This window comes from Rhododendron vialii, chromosome 7a (genome assembly GCF_030253575.1).
Source record: "Rhododendron vialii isolate Sample 1 chromosome 7a, ASM3025357v1".
NCBI classification, from domain to species: Eukaryota; Viridiplantae; Streptophyta; class Magnoliopsida; order Ericales; family Ericaceae; genus Rhododendron; species Rhododendron vialii.
The window spans coordinates 35,816,421-35,838,499 of NC_080563.1; the positions used below are offsets into that span (position 1 = coordinate 35,816,421).

Here is a 22,079-nt window from a genome sequence, read left to right on the forward strand (position 1 = left end):
AGATTTCTCCCATGCAAAAGGCTCAACCATGCCCAAGATGCTCGACTGAGGTGGAGTCCGATAGCCAGCAGGCAATCCATCTAAGTGTGTCGGAATTAGTGCCTCCTTGGGATGTCAGAGCTTTGGTGATGGACATTAGACATTTTGCAAAGGAAGGAAATCTTCTTTTTAAGTGGGTTCGAAGGGCCGCAAACAGAGTGGCACATAAAGTTGCTTTTTTAGCTTCAAGAAACTCTCTTCCATGTAATTGGATTGTTAATCCTCCCACTTCTCTTGTACCAGTTTTGGAAAAGGATGTTAATGAAAGCCCTTAAGGTGTGTTTTGCGGATCAAAAAAAAAAAAAAAAAACCCCAATTCCCAGCCAACCACAATAAGTATCAAATTCTTCTCCTCACAGCACTTAACACTGCAACGCAATCACTAAGCCAACATGATATCATCTTGCATGGAATCAGAAGAGTGAGTCTAGTCTAGGGTTTAAAACCACAAGCAAAACAACATAGCTAACAGAAAGCAAATTAATAAGATAGCATGTTTTACCAAAGCAGATTCAAAAAAAGGTTGAACCAATATCGGTAATCACACTGAGTTCACCAACACAACTGCATACGACTGTCTAAAATACATGACAGTGAGGATCTTCAAACGCATTATGAGACTCATGAGATATGATATTCCTCACTAGTCATGCCGGTCAGCCCACCACCTAAACACTTCGGTCTTCTATTCCAACTAGCTCTGCAGAATTCGTGCACTAAAGAGGTTGATGGAAGGAATTAATTCACCATACCAAGCTATATATATTACTTGTGTCAAGTCCTCGATTTTCAATATAAATAAATAAAGCCTTTCCTTAAATAAAATGCTCGCAATACATAACATAATACTCCAAAAGAGTCTACCATTCCCATGTTAACGTATTACGGTTCCAACTCCAGTTGTTTCCAATATTTACATCTTTGGCACAACGGCCCAAAAGCATAAGTACTTGATACGAAGAGTTAAGAGTTTACAGTTACCCATAGTCAAAAGAATATAATTAAAGTTACAATTACATCTTCAAAACGTGATTTACAAGAGATGCGAAAGTAACTCCTCAAGTCAGGTTTCAAAAGTATGATCAGTCCATGCACATCAAGCACGCAATGCTATTTCCCGAGATTTACACCTGAAATGAATGAAGGGTTGAGCTACACTAGCCCAGTAGAGAGTTCTACACTAGCTTTATATGCTCATGAGATGACAAGAAGGATGTACAGTGGAAGCAAAACACGAATTATCAGATGAGAACATGAGCATAACACACATCTTTCATAGTTCCAACATATTCCCAACATGTCTTTCGTTTCATATCATTGTCGTTTAATCGCGTTCATATCACATCATCTTTTCATCATCAAGTAACCTAAGCGAATGCTCAGGTCAGGCATTATGGATCACGTGGTTCCTACCTAGCATCCTCACCCGTCGGCTGGTCTATTGCGTGTCATGAGCGTCAGCTTCTGCCGGGCATTATGGATCCCACGGTCCTTGCCTAGCATCCTCACCCGTTGGTGGGTCTAGTACGTGTTCACAACTCTTTTCATATGTTATCATCTCGCAGTTCATTCATTATTCATCCACATTGTTTAACAAACTCATCTATCAATCATAATCATACAATTCGCGTTCAATCGATCAAGTACCAAGTATGAATCATGTAATATTACCATTAAACACGTCAACATGCATAAATTCACTCATTAGGATGGACCAAAGCTTTAGAATATAAAATTGGGATGATATATGAAAAATTTCTATGAGACAGGAGTCCTACCGGTAGGGAATTGGGTCCTACCGGTACAAACTGGAATCATAAGAGCCAAAAATTTGGACACGGAGAAATATCAAACGTTCTACGGGTAGGAAAGGAGTTCTACTAGTAAGACCACTACCGGTAGGGAAAAAGTTCTGGTAAGACTTGGGCAGAAATGGCAATTTTCACAGCTTTTGCAGCCAAAAACAATAATTTAGGCTCCATTTATGGCATCAAAACACTAATAAAACATATAAACAGCGGTAGAAATCCCTACCTCAAAGATTTGAGAGTCAAACCCAAGATTTCCTAAGCCCTAAAACTCCAAATTTGAAATCCTCCAAGAACGATTCTCTCCGAGCTTGAGCGAGCGAAACCCGAGGTCTAGAGCAAACAGCAATGGACATAGCTAAACCATAGCTTTACCATAAGCACACGTTCATGTAATTGGCTAATGAAGCAACAGAAAGCATAACTTGTACTTTGTTTTCAATGACATAGAATCTATTGTGTCAAGGGTGTGAAATGTTATCATGCAGTGATGGAGGTGAGGCGGTGGTAAGAATTGATTTCGAGTCTAACTCCAAAAAACAAATAATCAAAGACTGAGAAGATCAATGTTGGACCTGTTGCATTGTCGATTGTCAAATAGGCAATGTGGTAGACACGTGCACGTGCACAAGCCAGACTATTGGCAACAAAAAATAGTCACCAAAAAAAATCATCACCAAAGAAGAAAAAGGTTCCAAATAGGTTTATCAAGTCTACTAAGAATCAAACTAACAGGTAAGAGTGAGAGAGAAGTAACGAACGATATTTACTTCCCTCTTCTGGCAGATTTTGTTGGAAAGGGGAAGCGAAAGGTATCAATTACACACACAACCAAACACTACTCTTTTAATAATCTTGAACACAAAACACAAACACAAACACAATTACTCATCTCACTCATTCTCTCTCTCATCAATTTCCCTTCCACTGGTGGTGGGGGAGGCCCCCCAAAGGGGCTGCCTCTTTCTCACATCTCTCCTTCTGTTTCTCTCTTTTACTTCACACTCTTCCTACTTGTACAATCAGAACTCCTATGTATATATAGACATAGATGGGGGAAGCAGACAAAGGGTTTTGGATAACTTGTAATCCCAAACTCAATCAAGCAACTTCAAAAAGTCTTTTTTGGCTGCAACCCGAGATTGGAATAGTACCCATACGTTTTTCTTATTCAAATCAAGCTTACATTTCAACAGATTTGAGGTCCATAACGTGATGTTATCTCTGAAAAGCTGCATAGTAAGAGTGCTATCCTTTTTGGATTCTTCATTGAGGCTATCAAGTTTCGCAATGGCCTCATCAAATGCTTGTATAGCCAGGTGGCAAGCCCTACGCCAAACAGACAACTTTTAAGATAGAACAGAATATGGGGTATGCAATAAAATTAGACAAAATAACAACAGCTGAAAAAGCGTTAGAAGGGAATCCAAGATGAAGAGGAAGAAAACGAAGGCCACGAAATCCAAAATGACCAAAACCATGAGAGAGAGATCCACTTCTTAGGGGAGTTCAAAATCAAGTAGTAAAACACAGAATAGTTCAAAGCCAGGCCAAGTTTGGTTGGATGAGTGGGGGGCAGATCTGTTGCAGCAGCGCTAGTGGCAGCCTGCAGCATAAACAAAATGCCCAGTTCATATTCTAAGCTTGATAACCAAATATAACCAAATATAAACAACAAAATGTTGGATGCTGGTAAAATATTAGTCTTAGAAACGGAGGGGTATGTCAAAAGAAAGTAGAAGGGAGATACCTTATAAGCTTTAAGGGACTTATCTGCAGCTTCTTTGCGATCATTTCCAAACTTGAGCTTGGCCAAATAACGGTAGAAATCCTCCTTCCTGGAATGAGAGAAATAGGGGGTCACCAATGAAAGACGCACATTTTATCTATATAAGTAAGTATATGCAAGTATTCAACAAAAACATGCACAATTTATGGAAGACAAGACCAGACTACATGCTCAAGTCAAATGCAAGATCCTATGATAATTCCAATTGAATGTGATCAGTCATAAATCATGCGCCTTGTTTTCAAATATTCCATCCCACCAGAAAGAAACTCGATTGTTACTTTGAGAGCCGGAGATGCATTCTATTGTTCTCAACTTAATCAAGTGTTCCACAATAATTAGCCCCTCAAATTGCAGAAGTCTAGAAATGCCATGGATTCTGATACAATGTTGGATGTGGGCATCGGGATTCAAAGCTGAAAAATTCTCATGTCATAATATACTTCTTTATTTCCTAAGGTAAAAACAAGTGCTACATTTCTCATAAATCATTTGATGCATAACAAATAAGTTCCATACGTACTTATAGTGAAAATTTTGATTCCAATACATGCTTGCATATGAGTATCAGAACACTAAACAACACCGCATGGAACCCACTTTGTCAGCCATGTTTTGAGTGTAATCACACATTTACTTAAATTGTATAAAAGAAAAGATACAATGAGACTTTACCAGAAAGGGAAAAAATCACTTACATTTTATAGTAGAAGACAATTGATTCTCCAGTTGAGGATGATGGCATGAGGTCATCATCAATCACAAATAATATATCATTGCATATCTTTGTGAGTTCATCTTCAACCCTCTGTCGGTAATCCTTTATCCTCTTCACATTTAGTTCATGCCCCTTAGCCTCTTCTTTTTGTTCAATAGAAGGCAATATCCGTCATGCTGCCCTTCTGGCCCCAATGACATTCTTATACCCAACAGACACCAGATCCCTCTCCTCCACAGTCAGTTCCACATCCATCTTGGCAACTTTCTTCATTGCTTCAACCATCTCTGCAAACAAAAAATTTGGGACTAGATAATGTGTGCCAAAAAAATCGCAAGATTAATTAAAACTGTATGAATGCTTAGAAAGACCGCTTAGACTGATGCATCTAATTTGCCCGAATATGAGAACATTGAGGCGATGCAACAATGAAGGATGAGACTGTTGAAAGAAAGATTGCAAAGAATGAAACTAAATTCTGGAATCAGATCATTCAAATAACTGTCCTTTACGACTTCTATGGTACCACTCAACACTCCCTAACAGAAATAAGTATCTCGTTGGTCAATCCAGCCCCCAAGCATATCAGCATGCCCCAAAAAGTTAAAAGCAATTATGAGTTCATTTATTTAGTGATACGAAGCAGAGTCGACAAAGTGTGCCTGAGTGCCTCCTGGATACAACACCCTCCTCATTTGGGACCGTCGGATGGTAGGCCATCCCATTGCAGAAAGCAACATGACAATGAAGTTGCTAGGCGCTAGACGGGCAGAAGAGGGGCGCCTCGCGCCTGGGCCGACTAGTCACCGATTAGTGAACACCTAGATATTAGTCGGGTTTTTTTTATTATATTTTTAATAATAGTCCCCATTTCCCAAAGTTTGAGAAAGAAGAACAAAACATCAAATAACATGCAAAATGAAACCATCAAACATTCATCCATCTATCCATCCATCAAAACCAAAAGTTTTAACGATTAGTTTTGCACCCATAAACTATTTGGAAATTGATATTCGCGCTCCCTTCACGTTGAAGGTGGAGCGCCTGCATCAAAAAAGGGAGCGCGAATATCAATTCCCAACTATTTTTTGGTCCTTGACTTTCATCATAGAACAATCCATCAGACATTAATTTGTTGCGCCACTTCCTTCTTTTCAGTCATAATTTTTCTGGAACTTATGGTTTTTTTTGCTGCGATTTAGGGATGTTGATTGTCGAGAGAACTGAAGTTATTACATATGATTTTGATAAAATAACACTTGACTCTCTGTACTTTTTACTACTGCATATTTAAACAACCAATTCAAAATGAAAGTTACAAAATATACTAGCCGGTCGCCGACTAGTCCCCGCCTACCCAACGAATGCCTCCTACTCGACTAAATGCCTAGCGGCTGACTAGTCATCTCGTGCAATGCCGGCTAATGTAATGCCCACGACCTAGTCAAGGCAGCGGACCACCGCCCAGTAACGGCTGCCTAGGCTGACTTTCAAAACACAGGGACACCCCCCCCCCCCCCCCCCCAAACCCAAATTTATGAGTTCTAACTACTAATCTCAAAAAAGAGGCGGGAAATCTCCACCAATGCTTTCAATAGCTCAAACAGCAAGTACAAAAACAACAAATGACATGAAGCCACAACTCTTGCCCAGAAAGGCCACGCTTTTGATCATCCCTTGGACTCTGTTAGCCACATAACACAGTAAAAAAATCTAGTCCAGTAATAGAACACGGTAGTATTTTGCTATATCAATTGTAGAAAGACAAAACAACACACACTAGAAAAGGGACAAAACACTTACTATAAAGCTTATTATAAAACAATGTTAGTGACGCATCAAAGTTTACTTTCATTTTTATATCTTTTTCACAAGTAATGGTAAAACCCTATTTAAAGGGCCGCAATCACTCGCATGAGAAGATGTATAAATTAATGTGTTACTTACATTTTTTATGCCAATATACATATACGGATACGTATATACAGACACACACACACACACACACATATATATATATATATATATATATATATATATAGAGAGAGAGAGAGAGAGAGAGAGAGCATCGTATCTCTCAGCTTGCTCTGCAAGCCTGGCCAAGTAAACCTGCTGCTCTCTCGCCTTCTCCATCTCCCTCCCCTCTCTCTCTCTCTCTGGACAGACTTTTTTAGTAACGGTTTTTGCGACTAGGGGTGCGTTCTTTTAAAAAGCGTTGGTTTGTAATTATTTGAATTATTTTTACATTTGTTAGTTTTATACTAAAAAGGTTTTAAAAAAATTGTACTTTTACATAAATATTTTAAAAAATAACAACTAATTTCTCAAAATATTGAATTTTTTTTAATTTTTTTTGTTAAAAAATGGTTATTTCTCAAAATACTTATGTAAAAATATAAATTTTTTATTTTTTCGATTTCTCTCGTCAAAACGAATTAATAATTCATAAAAATTTGAAACAAAATTAAAAAATGCGAAAAAAATTTAAATAATTACAAACCAGCTCATTTTAAGTTAAATTTAAATTAGGTGTAAAAGAACGCAACCTGAGAGAGGCGAGGCGGGGGGGTGTTTTTGTTCTTGACGATGATATGGCCGTTGGATTGGAACTTAGCGGGGATTTTAGTGGGGGCGATCGGACGGTTGGAGATTCGTCTCGGTACGTGTGAAGTGTGGGATGGAAATCTAGGGCTCGTGTATTGCGATTGAGAGGATAATGGCCGTTGGATTTTATCTGGTGCAGGCGATGAGATTAACTAGGACAGAGAGGGGGTGTCGGTCACATGGACTGGGCTGACCGCTGTCATGTTCACAAAAATTATCTAGTTCCAGTATTTTACCAAGTTGTTTTCGATAATTAATAATTTGTGAATAAAATTTGGAAAATGATTTATCACTTTCTTTTTTGTTAGCAACATTTTTCTACATGTGTATTTTTGCATCAAAAATACACTTGCAGGAGAATGACGTTTAGAAAAAAGGGAGTGGCAAAATTAACCGCCTAAATTTTTTTTGAAAATTGATTTCTATTCTCCTAATTGAATTGATGCAAACATTTCTTTTTTTTGTCTTTTAACGGATGAATATACGAAACAATTCCTGAAATTTGCTAAAAGTGTATGCATGCAGGGACTGTTTCATAAATTCACCCGCTAAAAAATAAAAAAAAATGTTTGCATCAATTAGAAAAGTGTAGAAATCAATTTCCAACTTTTTTTTTTTTGTTAACTATCGGAAACGCCCCCGTAGTGGCAAAGGCTAAGCAACATACGAACATGTAAGAAAACTCGGAACAGAAACCCTATCCAGTAGTAGTAAATAGTACGTATGTAACTCTGGTTTGGACTTTTTTACGGGTGAGCCGGAAAAATAACTTACAGTGCTCAATTGCGCGTTCAAATGTGTTTTGAACGGTCCAGATTTCCAAAAAGCTATTCGCTAGAAGAGTTTAACTCTTCGCGCAAATATATTTTTTAAAATCCGGACTATTGATTGCCGAAATGGACAGCTGATATTTCATGTAGCCGTGAATAATAAGTTTCTCTCTCACCTCTAACTCTAAGAACCATTCCTCCCTGTTATCGAGTGTTTTCAGTCACAGTAGAAACCATTCCTCCCTGTTATCTAGTTATGTCTGTGTTTATGTTATGTGCGTGCACATAAGAGAGAAGAATTCAAGCGTGGGAGAATTTGCGAGAGCACGGCCGCAACGCGAGGATTAAAAGAAGATTCTGTGACTAAGATCACGACTAAGCATTTGAATTTGGTAAGATAGAATGGGCATAAAAGGCAAAAGGGAATTAAAACATCCCTTTTTGACAATCCACTCCTTTTTTTTTTTTTGTCTCTATCCACACAAATTTACTATCTTGCCCTTTGTTCAATACAATTTTTCTCACATCAAAGGATAACTTTGTAAATTCATGTGGATAAAGACCACACAAAAAAAAAAATTACTAGGAGCGTGGATTGTAAAAAGAGGAGTGTGAAAATCATTTTGGTTGGTTTAAGAGATTGCATAGTACTATAAACATTTGAGGTTTCGAAACAAAAGGTAAAAAACATCAAACGGCTTGCTAAAGTAACAACAAACTGCGGCTTACAAAATACACTAACAAAAACAAAAATAGCTGAGAATTTGTCCTGGACAGGAATTAAAATCAACCAGATTTTATGACAAATCTGTCCCTGTTGTTTCTTCCTTGAAATCGAATTCTTCGACGAAAAAAGCTAAATATCCAAAAGAACAAGAACAATGGACACAATGCCAATCGCAGAAATATGCATAAGAACGATCCTGGCCATCTGAAATCCATCCGTGTTTTATTCCACTCTCCTTCTACCATTAACACATAGTAGTAATCAAGAAGTATTACTGCTGGACAATGATATGACGATGCCAATAAACACAAACTTCAACATTTTTAACAGGAAAGTAAACCGACCAGTCGCAAATTCAAGGCACAAGCTATTCACATTCACAAACACGTCTTATTTCTCAGACAACGATAACAATTTCTATTCTAGGTTACATAAAAATACAGTTGAATTTGCTGCAAGAGTCAGACAAGGCAAGTTTTTCCACCTTACAATGAAACATGGAACCGGAAATGAAAAACTAACTAAATTATCACAGTAATTCTGGACACAAACTTCTATACTAAAATGAAAGATTCTGTCGCGAAGATGAATCAGTAATGCGGCCATGTTTAGTTGCAATTTCAAGAATCACTTTAGGATAAACACTCTTCAGAAAACTGTTTCGGAAAACAAACACTCCTCGTTTTTTAGTATCTCATTCAGGTCTGAGCGGAATGGTTTTCCGAGAACAAGAGTTTACCATTTTACAATTCTCTAGACAGTGAGTTATTTCCACAAATTATAGCTCCTTGAAAACGAGTTTCAAAACCCATCAACAACCAAACAGAATCTTGTAAAACTCATTTGGAAAACTGACTATGAAACGGCAACCAGACAGGATATTATCACCGCAATTAGAAAGTGATAGATCAACTTACTGGCACAACCCGGCTGGCGCTCGCATCCCCAAAGGAAACTGAAGCCAAGGATTTTGAAGCCCATGCCTTCGCATTCATTGCTCCTTCTTGCAGATTACTTCTTTTCCGGGGCTCCTTTAGGGAAGGGAACAACTGTATCACACGATTCATAAAGGCAAGAGGATGCTCCAACAATCCCTTCAAGCTCATGTTTGAGATGTGTCTTCTCCAAGCCAATTGAGCAAATACAAACACGGTTGGGAGAATGAAGTAGAGCAACCTCAAAAGGACAAAAGCGGTGGCCAAGGCTAAATAGGTCTCCTGCTGAAGCCAATTCTCCGGAGATCTAGCCCATGAGAATGGGCAGCTTTCCGGATCAACTTTATTGTGTTCCTCGTGATCTGATGACCTCCCGATTCCCTCCAGGGAGTTTCCATCGAATGCTGCACTCTTGAGGCCTAAAAGAGTACAATTTCATTAGGCATCACTTTAGTAATTTCTTCAGTAAAACAACACAAATCATGAATAGAGTGATACAATAAAGGGTTATTACACAACAGATGATTTCAGTTAGCTGGTTCTTAGGTGCAGTTTGGTCCTTTCAATTAGTCTTTGGGTTCTGTAGGCTGCTATTCAATAGGTATGGTGAATTACAGACTCATTTTACTTTGTTTTCCAAACAATGTATACAGGTGAGAACCCTGGGTGCCTTTTACTTTGCAAACTACCTCACTTGTCTCTTCTTAGTAGATGTGAAGTATTATCCTACATGCCCAAGGAGGGTAAGAATAGTGGAAACATTTCAGCTTACCACGTGAAGTTCTGACACCACAAAATGACGTAATATTCATTATGGCCGTGCAAAAATTTCACACTCGGGAAGCAATCTTTGAGTCCTATTTTTACAGGCTCGAATGAGTACATTTTTAACGGGTTTATGTGTACACTATTGTTGTTTGTGCGTGCATGTGCGCGCTCGCAGGGGAAGCTTCCACACAAGAGGAGGGCAAGTAAAATAGTAGCAGTACACGTAGGTAAAACCAGTAAACTGGAAAAGGAAGACAGGTGCATGCTACATACACGAACACAGAGGCATATCAAGTCAACAAATATATCGTTCTCAGATTTAGATATCTTCCCATGAAATTGAGGCCAGATGCTAGAATCCATTCACTTTCATATATATAAGCGAAAAATTGACATCATAGGAAAAGAATGCAAGACATTTACCTTTAAGTTCAATATAAGAGTATAAATAGGCGAAACCAAATATTGCTAATAAAAACTGTAAAAAAAAAAAAAAAAAGGCTTGCCCACACCTTCTGTTTGTTTAGCCGATATGGCGTTTTGCCAAAAAAATCAATGGAATAAACAAAAACAGAAATAGAAACTTCAAACTATAAAAATTCTACACAATAATACTCAAATCAAATAGAAGCACATAGGTTCCAAGAAAAAAGCCATACCTGTGACAACATTGTAGTAAGTAACAAGAGAACCAAGTGTCCGGGAGCCTTGATAGTGCACACGCAAGGTCGAATTAAGAATCATAAGGGTGGGAAAGCCATGAACTCCATATTTGGACAGTGTGCTGAACAATATTAAATCAATGTTACTCCACGTGAAAAGACGGAATCTGAAAAAATGACAAAAGAAATCCACTAACAGAGGGATAATAGTTCCCAAACCTTGGCCTGATGACTGACTCTTCAATTGCAAAATGGGGGATGGAGGGATACAAGGATGACAAAATGGACAAAGTTGGTTTGAAAGCTCCCGAGAAAGGACACCAAGAAGCATAGAAGAGCAGAGCAACATAATCATCTCTATTATTGTAGACCAAACTCAGTGCCCTCTGCAAAGAGGCCTCATCTCCCTTTACGAAACATTTGTGAACTCCATCAGTACCCCACCAGAAAATTGCTTATAGAAAAGAAACACCTTCATGGTTTGATTCAAACTCCCTTCTAATATATGTGTGTATGCTCTCTCCTTCCAACTCATATCAATAGGTGCTGAAAGATTTTATAGGAAACCCGGAGGTTCTAATGCAGGCAAATTTAATTTTTCCACCGTCCTTACAAAAAAAACTTTAAATCATAATCTCTGCGAAAGAAAGAACCCAAATATGCATACATAACTTGTGCTTTCAGTTTCTCTCTTCTCAAATGCACTGACAGGCACTCCCGCGTGCGTGCACACACACACACACACACTTGCAGATTCTCAAATGTGCCATTTCTCCTTGTTCAAAATAGGCTCAACTTTTCAGCTGGAAAATTATTTGGTCTCATCAGTAAAGTCCCTCTCTCCTGCTTAAGATGCTTTCACGAAACAAATAACCCCCAAACCAAATATGCATTAAAAAACTTGTGCTCTCAGTTTCTCTCCTCTCTCACGCACCCACAGGCACTCCCGCGTGCGCGCGCGCACACACTTGCAGATTGTCAAATGTTCCATTTCTCCTTGTTCAAAATACACTCAACCTTTCAGCTGAAGAATTATTTGGTCTCATCGGAAAAGGCTCCCATCAATTGCTGGCAAAATCCTTTCTGTTTTGGTTATAAATCAAGTAAACACATAATGCTTGTCCCGACAGTGTCAGTCAACAAGAACTGACGACTCTGGTAGATATTTAAAGGAAAAGATGAAAGGTTGAACCACAATGGATCAACTATACAATACAAGATACATGACACTGAACACGTTGCAAACTAAAGAGAGTGCTGCCCAAAGATTTAAAGGAAAAGATGACGCAGTGCTGATGGCTAAATTAAGTTGAAGAATCTAGAGCATCCTTGATTCCTTCCTAAAGACAATATGCAATTCTTTGTGTGTGTGTTAAGTGACAGTCAAACAAATGTATCCCGTCAAATTACATACTCCACTATTTTATAAATGAAATTAGGGATATCTATGTTCTATGGTAACAGACATCATTATGTGTAACAGTGTAAGACAACAAAGGGTAGAGGTAGAGACAAATGCATTTGAGGCACGGTAGCTCAAAGAAGGAAAAAGTCAAGCAAGGAGTTGCAAAGATTAATAAACCAGATAAATTTACCAAAACAAAAAGAAGGGGCACCAGCAAGGGAATTTATGAAGCTAATGCTACGATGGGATGCGAGGAAGAAGAAAACACTAGGGCCATAAATGACAAGTATTTGAAATAAGTAAACATAGATGGAATAAGATGAAGAAAGATTATTTGCATAAGCAAAAACAAGAAGTAAGCTTACTAATCAAATAAGAAAACAACTTTATTTTTCTTCTGTACATGGAAAAAACTTATAAAAGTGACACTTTGAAGTCTAAACCGACAATGGACTCAAAGTCACTACGTATCTGAAGATAAGTAACACTCCTAAATACATTAACGCGTGATTACTTTGCATAGACAAAACAAGAAGTTTGAGATTCACAAGTAAGCTTTGTAATCACATATGAAAACAATTTCATTTTCTTTCTGTATACAAAGAAAGCTTACAAAAAATGACACTTTCAAGTCTAAACTGACAATGGATTCAAAGTCACCACCTATCTGAAGATAAGTAACACTCCTAAAAGCGTTCTTCCCGTCTCCTATAAATTGGGACCGCCAAATTGTAAATATATACTGCCACTGAATTTTCCAAACCTGCTTTAAATGAAATTCAGATTTTGATTGTCCACTTCTCTATACATTCTTTCTCTATATATTCTTAAAAAGTGCTAAAAGCTGAAACTTTAGTCTAGGATTGAGGTGTTGTGTCATCCAATTTTCGGTTGGATGCACTTGTTCTGTTTTCTACTTTATTTTGTTTTGCGGCTGCGCAAGTTTTTGCTTATCTGCATTCTCCCTCGATGTACCAAGTTATATAACAGTTTCGTTGCCGAGCAAAAAAAAAAAAGGCTAACCACTTAAACTATCAAAAACATAAATTCAATCTTTAAGCATACTATTACTATCAATTCAACTAAAAAAAAGTGTTAACCACTTAAACTATCAAAAACATAAAAGCAATCTTTAAGCATACTATCAATTCAACTACAACTACAAAAGGCAACTAGTTGACAGATGAAATTGGCATTGGCACCATACGATCCTGTAATCATACTTGACCTTCCAATCTCATACACACAAATAAAAAGCAAAAAAAAAAAAAAGTAAAAAATATTCAATTCTCGTTTAAAAGAAAAAGAAAACTAACAGAGAAACAACAACCCAATTCAAATCTTCAAACAAACAAACAAAAACATAAATCCTACAATACCTCAGTAACACGAACAGAGTCAACCGATTCATATCCATTCCTCGGGCACCTCGAAGATTCTCCAAGCCCCAGCAACACCGATTCCCCAACCGATTTCGCAGCACAAATTGGAGCGAACGTAACCCTAACGGGCTCGGCCCACGCTAGCCTCCCAAACACCAGCAAGAGAACCAATCCCGATCCCCAAGCCCTAACCGCCATCACGATGACGAAAGAGGTACCTGATCAAGGGCGAGAGTGAAGAAAACCCTAGATCGAGGAAAGGGATGGAAACCGGAGCATGTTAGTTCAGTGGAGGTTGTAACGTGAGCATCAACGTCGCGATGTGGCTGGATTTGCGCGTGTATAGATAGATAGTACACCGCACATGTATAATCTATTGATGTATGTGCGCGCGCGCGTGCGGAGATATGTATGTATGTATGTCTGGTTCGGAGGCTTCACGGAAGGAGAAGAGGGGTGGGGGGTGATTCGACAATCAGGTGCGGACGTAAAGCTTTTCAGTACCCTGATGAGTCAGCTCCCTTCCACTAGAGATTATCTTTCTTTCTTTCTTTTTTTATAATCAAAACTTTTCCCTGAGGGGACCAGAGATTATTCACACCGGTTCAGTTTTGGGCAGTGTAGAGCCCCTCTCAAGCCCACAATAATAATCTAAATTATTCTTTTTGTAGAGTTCAGTATGTTATCCACACCAAAATTAGTCTGATCGAACATTAATAAGTATAATAACGTACTAATATATTTGTACAAGTAAAAAATGGGCAATTATGGGTTTCAACTTAATTTTTGTTATCGCATTTTTCTTGTTCAAATATGTTTCATTTTATTTATTTATTAATGTTTGATCTAGGTAATTTTTTGCGTGAATGAAATATTCGACGAGCTTTACAAAAAGAACGATTCCGATCATTTTTGTGGGCCCATTAACAGCCTAAAATTGGGCCTTAATAAAATTGGACTGGACATTGACCCGCAGGGTTTACTTTGTTCATTTTGGGTCTCAAAACCCAACTCCTCACTCGGCGCACGGTCCTAGTGGTATGTTTGGTTTGGGTTTTGAGAAAGATTTTAGGTTAATAAGTAGAGAGGTAGATAGAAAAATGTGAGTAATAATTGGAGATAAAAGCCTAGCCCTTGTAACCTTGTTTTCCACTAGAAGTGTTTAAAAAAATCGTCGGACCCCAACCGAACTGGACCACTAGGGGTTTTCCGTCAATTTCGGTTCTAGAACCAGAAAAAAAGTTAATTTTCGGTTCGATCTCGGATGGTTGGAATTTAAAGTGAACCGAACTGAACCGAAATTAAATGGATCGACTAGGACCAAATCGAACCAACTATATAAACCGAGGGTTTTTATTTATTTCTCATTAATCTGGTCGTTCTCGCTCATCTATTTATTTTTAATCTTGACCGTCCATCTCTCTTAAACCACAAACCCTAACTTACTCCAAAAAATTCTTCACTGGGATGTGGTTCAAAAACTTCTTAAATTGATGGGTTTAGGCCATTTGGCTTATTACCAAGTTTTATATATGGCCCAACTAAGGTCCATTTCGGGCAAACCGAAAATCGCTGAAATCATTGACTGTATCGTCCCCACCCCAATTCTGATGGAACGGAACTTAATTCCAGTTGGAATCGGTCGTGTAAATATTCACCTTGAACCTAATCGGTTTTCTAAACTTTTACCTTGAACAGACCAAACCCGAACTAAAATCACCCCAAGTATCCACTACCAATTTGTGTGAGATTCATGCCCAAGTCCTTAGGTTATTGAATAAATTTTTTTTCCCATTCACCAGCCTCCGAGTATTTATTCAATAGCTTTGGAACACCGTCACGTGGTGTTCAACATTCTTCTTCCTCATACATTTATGTGGGCTCCACAAATTTAGCCAATGCTCCCACAAGCGCTCCCGGTCAAATTTGATTGGTATTCTATTAATGTTCATTTTCTCTCCTCTGCCTCTCTAATGCGAATTGAGAAATTCTGTAGTGTAAGGCCTTGCAAGACACCCTATAGGGCGCATACGGGTCATCGATCTTGACAATGAATGAATGAGATATGAATTTTAATTATGACTGGTAAGAATCATTTATTACCGGTCATAATTGATTTTTTATCTAAACTGTTGATTGATGATATCAACGGTTGTGTTCTGCATTACAACCCCTGTAAGGCACTCCACCTTACGGGATCCCCAGGTCCTCTAATGCTCGCACAGGCACTCCTGGTCGCGCACACATATACATACACACTCGCAGATTCTCCAATGTGCCATTTCTCCTCGTTCAAAATACGCTGAACTTTTCAGCTGGAAGATTATTTGCGCTCTCTCTCTCTCTCTCTCTCTCTCTCTCTCTCTCTCTGTGTTTAATATGCCTTCACGAAACAAAGAACCCCAAATAAGCGTTCATAACTTGTGCTCTCAGTTGCTCTCCACTCTAACGGACCCACAGGCACTCCCGCGCTCACATTTCCAGATTCTCAATTGTGCCATTTCTCCTTGTTCTCAATCAGTAATGCTACACGCACAGCAAATGTGCACAGATTTTGTGCACAGATTTTTTGTGGGGCCCACTACGGGTCCCACACAAATAATCCGAGCCGTTCATTAAATGTAAAACATTTTTTCAAGGGCTCCCGCAAAAAATCAGCTCAATCCGATATCTATAAGTGTTTGATTCAATCATTTAACTTTTCATTATCCTGAGATTCGAATGAAAAGTTAAATGATTGAATCAAGCATCTATGAGTATCGGATTGAGCTGATTTTTTGCGGGAGCCTTTGAAAAAATGTTTTACATTTAATGAACGGCTCGAATTATTTGTGTGGAACCCGTAGTGGGCACCACAAAAAATCTGTGCACAAAATCTGTGCACATTTGCTGTGCGTGTAGCATTACTAGTTCTCAATACACTCAACCTTTCAGCTGAAGAATTATTTGGTCTCATCGGAAATGGATCCCTTAAATTGCTGCCAAGATCCTTACTTTCTGCATTGGTTGCAAAGCAAGTAAGCACCTACCATGTTTCGTTTGGAGATTTTGGATTTTGGATTCCCTCTTTATGCATGGTCATCAATAAATTTTCTCTCAATTATTACTCTTTATCTCTATTCACTCGTTACCCAAAATTCAAAATCCAAATACCAACAGTGTAGTCAACAACAACCAACGACCACTACAACAACCAACGACTATGGTAGATAATTTATACTGTAGATGAGAAAGGTTGAATCACAATGGATCAAATATACAATACAAGAACACAGGTTACAGCATAGATAAGGAATCAGTCCAACAAATCAGATAAAACACGATACAAATTGACAATAGCCCCTCTAGATCTCGTTCTTCCTCCGCTTACGTCGCCACAATCAAATCCACAGCCACACCGCGGGCGCTCGTTAAAGCCATCGACGGGGAAATCGGCGGACGCAATTCCGACGGAGAATTCGAGCTCCTCGTCATCATCGTCATCATCGCGAATGACCTCAGCAATGTTGAGCCAAAGGAAGAGTACTTTGACACTTATTCCGCTCAGCTTGTAAAGCTTGGCCGAGGTTATGACACCAGTGATTGTGGTCTTGTACTTGAGCTCGTAGCCGCTGATGGTGAATGTGCAGGTGCTGTTCAAGTAGGCCGAGAATTCTCCTGTTGACTTATCCAGTTCATAGCCAGTGATGCCTTGTGGGAGAAGACCGATGGGGAAATCATATTCCTCCAGGACTTCGTACGCCGTGAGTGTGTCATCGATGGTGGCGGAGGCGGTGGTTTTTTTTAACCCGTAATCTTTCAACTTGGCCTTCAAGTAATCCCAATTAAACATACAAACTTTAGTAGTTTCAGGATTTGAAAAGGGAAGAAAAAGGAAGAACAAAACACGAGGGCCATAAATAACACAAGTACTTGAAATAGGTTAACGTGGATGGAATAAGACGTAGAAAAAATAATTTCATAGCCAGAAAACATGCATTTTGGGATTCTTACTAATCACAAATGGAAAACAATTTTGTTTTCTTTTGCATACGGAAAAAGCTTACAAAAAGTGACGCTTCAATTCGAAGTCGAAAAAAACGAAGAAGCAATCTTTAAGCATACTATCAATTCTACTAATACATAGGGACAGATGAAATTGGCAATACACAAATACATGCAACCCTAAACATATGATCCTGTAACCATGCTTGACCTTCCACTCTCATACAAACAAATCAAAAAGCAAGAAAAAAAAAAAAGCAATCAATTCCCATTTAAAATAACAAAACAAAACCCAACAGATAAACTCCACACCAACAAACCAAAAAAAAGAGACAAAATTTGCAATACCTCTGTAACACGAACAGAGTCAACGGATTGGACAGATTCATATCCATTCCTCGGGCACCTCGAAGTTTCTCCAAGCCCTAGCAACACCGATTCCCCAACCGATTTCGCAACACAAAGGGGAGCAACCGGAACCCTAATGAGCTCGGCCCACATCAGCCTCCCGAACACCAGCAAGAGAACCAACCCCAACTCCCAAGCCCTAACCGCCATTGTCACGTACTCGATTTTCAACATAAATAATTAACCCTTTTAATAAATAAAGTCCTCGTTGTAATACAAATAATATCCCAAAAGACCTTTCTGTTCACTGTTTTCAAATAAAATTCAAAGAGTGCATCTCTGGCTCGAGGCCCCAAGTTACCAAAATATCAGTGTTTGGGGAATTACAATATTATTATTTACAATAATCAACTTTCCAAAATGTTCCTTCAAATTTTATGATGTAAAGTCCCTCTTGAATACCCTTTTTTTTTATGATATGTTCAATCAAGCACGTCAAGCACGCCATGTCAATTCCTTGATTTGTACCTGAAAATGATAGGGTTGAGCATACACACGTCCAGTAGAGAAATCTATACTCAAGCTATATGAAAATGTGATTAAGTATACACAAAGACTGAAAGAATTTCGATAAGTGAACATAAGAAACATGATTTTATCACAACGGGAGGCAGACTACGGACAAAGGGTTCCAATCATCTTATAAGTATTTCTAACAGTTCGTATGTCATGTAAAAGCATTAATAAACTCACATCAATGAAAACGTACACACAATAGGTTCGCAATCATTTCGATACTCCTCATAATCTCAACACTCTGCAATTTCACCTCTTGCATTGCAATCTGCATTACCACCCCTTGCGTTGCAGTCAACATCACCCATTATTTGAGTTTCTGCATTACCACCACGTGCGTTGCAGTCTCATTACCACCCCTTGCGTTGCAGTCACTTCCTCATTCTAATTCTCAATTACAGCCACTCGAATCCCAATAATCATACAATTCCATCAACAAGCACCTCTCTAATCTCATGTCACAATAAAGCACGTCAATCAAACCGACTTACAGATCAAGCACGCGTCGACAATCACGTTTCAATGTATTCCAAACTATCAATCATAATAGAACATCGACTGATAAATGAGTACACGCCTTTTTCCCTTACTATATCACAATACCGTACCAACTCCATAGCGACTCTACAACATACTACCCACTAACATTGATACATAGATCTCATGGAACGAGCGCCAAAAGAGTTTGAATGATAAGTGAGTCATGTGGGCACACATTACTATACTACCACTCGGATCACTAGAAAAGCTCACATCTACCAATTATACTCTCCACAACGTCCCACATAGCCTACGGTACTCCTAAACAACCTTACATCACGTATTTCATTTACAACGACACTAAGATTACGCTTGACGGGTATCAAAGGAATTTGAATGATCAACGAATCATTGGAACCCGAGTAATCAAGCTTAGAGATGGATCAACGATATTTAAAAGGTGTTAAAAGTGACCGTGAGTCAAAAAAATCGAACGAGGATCAAACGTACCAAAACTGTCCCAGAGAGCATGGGGATCAATCCCCACAACATGGGGATCGATACCCCAACAGCAAAAACAATCCAGACAGCAGAGCAGTCAGTGTTCGAAAATTCATTAAAAATTTTATAGTCAATATTTTTCAATGATTTTAACGCCAAAACATCATTAACTTACCAATATTTAAAACCCATAAGAACCCATAACCAATAGCGTCGTTTAACCATAACTAACAATGAAAAACGCAGCTCTGTACGCTACCCAGATTTCCAGATTATAGGGCAATCTTCTAAAAATCATTATAAATCGAGTTCTTAATATTTTTGAGCGATTCCAGTTCCAAAAATTGCGCGATTGAATGAAGCTTAAAAGGTGCGAAGGAACCCTAGTCAAATCTGCACTCCAAGGATGGTTAAACAGGTGTTTACAAAAGCTACATGAATCTGTCACGCAGCAACATAATAGATTGACACACTTCTACTCAAATGACCATAACTTTCTGTGTACTAAGAGTTTTAAGGCGATTCCGGTGGCAATGAAAAGCTGACTTCAAGACCTCAAAATCGATATAAAGTTTGCATGAAACGGACATCGGACGAGGAAGTTATGGCCATTTGAAGTTAGGCTGAAACTCAGAAAACGAGCAGAATTTTCAGATTCGACAGAAACACAAAACCCAACCTCAAGCACGAAACAAAGCACGATCTAGGTACATAAATATCATATAAACGTATAACAAGAGTAAGAAATCCCTACCTCATGAGTTTTGAGCAAAATCCGACCCTTTAACCAAGTCAACCAAGCTCCCACGTGGTCCGATCATGATTTTTCTTGGATATTCGGAAAGCTCCGTATAACAACTTTAATTCTCGGATCTTGTCCGAAATCACACCCTGGGTGGATGAAATCGAAGAGAGAAGAGAGGAGAGGGTTTCGGAGGAGAGGAGGAGAGAGAGACTGCCGAGAGAGTGAGAGAGGAAAGAGAGTGGAGAAATAATTCTCCTGGGGAGAATTATAGAAGTGGGGAGCAATCCCCCACTTCTCGCACCACACACTCACACGTGCACCTCTCACATAATAACGCCTATACCCTTCCACGAACATACCACACCGTATATTTACACTGTCTATCTCGACAGGCCATACATTTTAAAAGAAAAAAATATGGCCTAAAAAATACGGGTCTCTGCAGCCATCCGACGATGACGATTTTGTCGGAGGTACTCGATCGGGGCAAGAGTGAAGAAAGCCCTAGATCGAGGAGAGCGATTGAAACCGAAGCATGTTAGGCCAGTGGAGGTGGTAACATGAACATCACCGCTGTCATGTCACTGGATTTTCGAGTGTATAGATATATGGTTCACCACACATGTATAAAATATATATATATATATATATATATATATATATATATATATATATATATATATATATTAGTCCTTCTCTCCTAAGGATCACTTCATTTTAGTTAAAATATGGACTCCCCTTTTTCAATCGAATTTCGATGATCCGAGCCGCTCAATGTATTCAGAATGTGATTTTTAGGATACCCACGAAAAATCGGCAAAAAAAATGACAAGAAAGAGCTTCATTCGAACAGTTTTTAATTGAACGGTTCAAATAAAAACTACTCAAATCAAGTCATTCCCGGTCATTGTTTTGCCAATTTCTCGCGAGTACCCTTAAAATCATGTCCTAATTACATTGAGTAGCTTGGATCATCGAAATTTGATCGAGAAAGGGAAGAAATGGGGAGATCCGCATTTAAACTAAAATGAGGATCCCCTTATGTGAGATGGACTCTGTGTGTGTGTGTACACACACACACAGTGGGCTTCCTCTAAGGTCGCCCTTAGAGGAGTAAAATGTGGATATCACCTCTCAGCCGTTGGATTTTGTTTTCAATGCTTTGGATCTACGGAAGGTTTATGACTGGTCACAATTAATTTTTTTCTAGAAAAGTTTCATTAAAATCAGTGCGTTTCTAATAAGGGCGCCCTTATTTTTGTTAAATGTAGACGTCGCTGGTAGCCGTTGGATCGTGATTTCAATGGTCTAGATTTTAATGAAACTTTTCCGGGGAAAAGTTAATTGTGACCGGTCATAAACCTTCCGCAAATTCGAACCATTGAAATTATGATCCAACGGTTAACAACAGAAGTCCGCAAATAACGAAAATAAAGGCGCCCTCATTAGAAACAGTTAACTTTTTCGGGAAAAAATTAATTGTGACCGGTCATAAACCTTCCGCAGATCCGGATCATTGAAAACACAATTTAACAGTTGACAGGCGATGTACCCTTAGAGGAAGCCCACTGTGTCGAACCGGAGGGTTCGTGGAAGGAGAAGAGGGGTTGATCGTTTGAGGTCTCAAAATCCAACTCCTCCAAGGCGCACGGTGCTAATGGATTTTATCTCCAATTGTTACTCACATTTCTCTCTCTACTTATTACCAAAAAACCTCTCTCAAAATTCAAACCGGAACGAACTCTGAAGCCTAGCCCCTGTTTCCACCACCATTTTGTGTGAGATTCATACTTTTTGTGGTGAAAAATGCACAAATGTGTGATGAAAACAAAGACTGG

The 22,079-nt window shown here is 38.7% G+C and overlaps 2 protein-coding genes and 1 pseudogene across 2 annotated transcripts; all 3 read right to left on the reverse strand.

The window, feature by feature from the left end:
* Positions 1–2,202: 2,202 nt before the first annotated feature.
* On the reverse strand, positions 2,203–4,892 carry LOC131332164 (14-3-3 protein 7-like; annotated as a pseudogene).
* Positions 4,893–8,825: 3,933 nt separating this feature from the next.
* On the reverse strand, positions 8,826–14,133 carry LOC131332165 (5'-adenylylsulfate reductase-like 4). Its single transcript, XM_058366240.1, has 4 exons — positions 13,605–14,133; positions 11,040–11,227; positions 10,818–10,942; positions 8,826–9,809 (listed from the first exon to the last, which is right to left on the reverse strand). The coding sequence occupies exons 1-4, from the start codon at positions 13,803–13,805 to the stop codon at positions 9,364–9,366; spliced, it is 960 nt and encodes a 319-aa protein (XP_058222223.1). The 5' UTR covers positions 13,806–14,133; the 3' UTR covers positions 8,826–9,363.
* A 2,659-nt stretch (positions 14,134–16,792) lies between these two features.
* On the reverse strand, positions 16,793–20,610 carry LOC131332166 (uncharacterized). Its single transcript, XM_058366241.1, has 3 exons — positions 20,251–20,610; positions 17,940–18,467; positions 16,793–17,415 (listed from the first exon to the last, which is right to left on the reverse strand). The coding sequence occupies exons 2-3, from the start codon at positions 18,171–18,173 to the stop codon at positions 16,903–16,905; spliced, it is 747 nt and encodes a 248-aa protein (XP_058222224.1). The 5' UTR covers positions 18,174–18,467; positions 20,251–20,610; the 3' UTR covers positions 16,793–16,902.
* Positions 20,611–22,079: the final 1,469 nt, after the last annotated feature.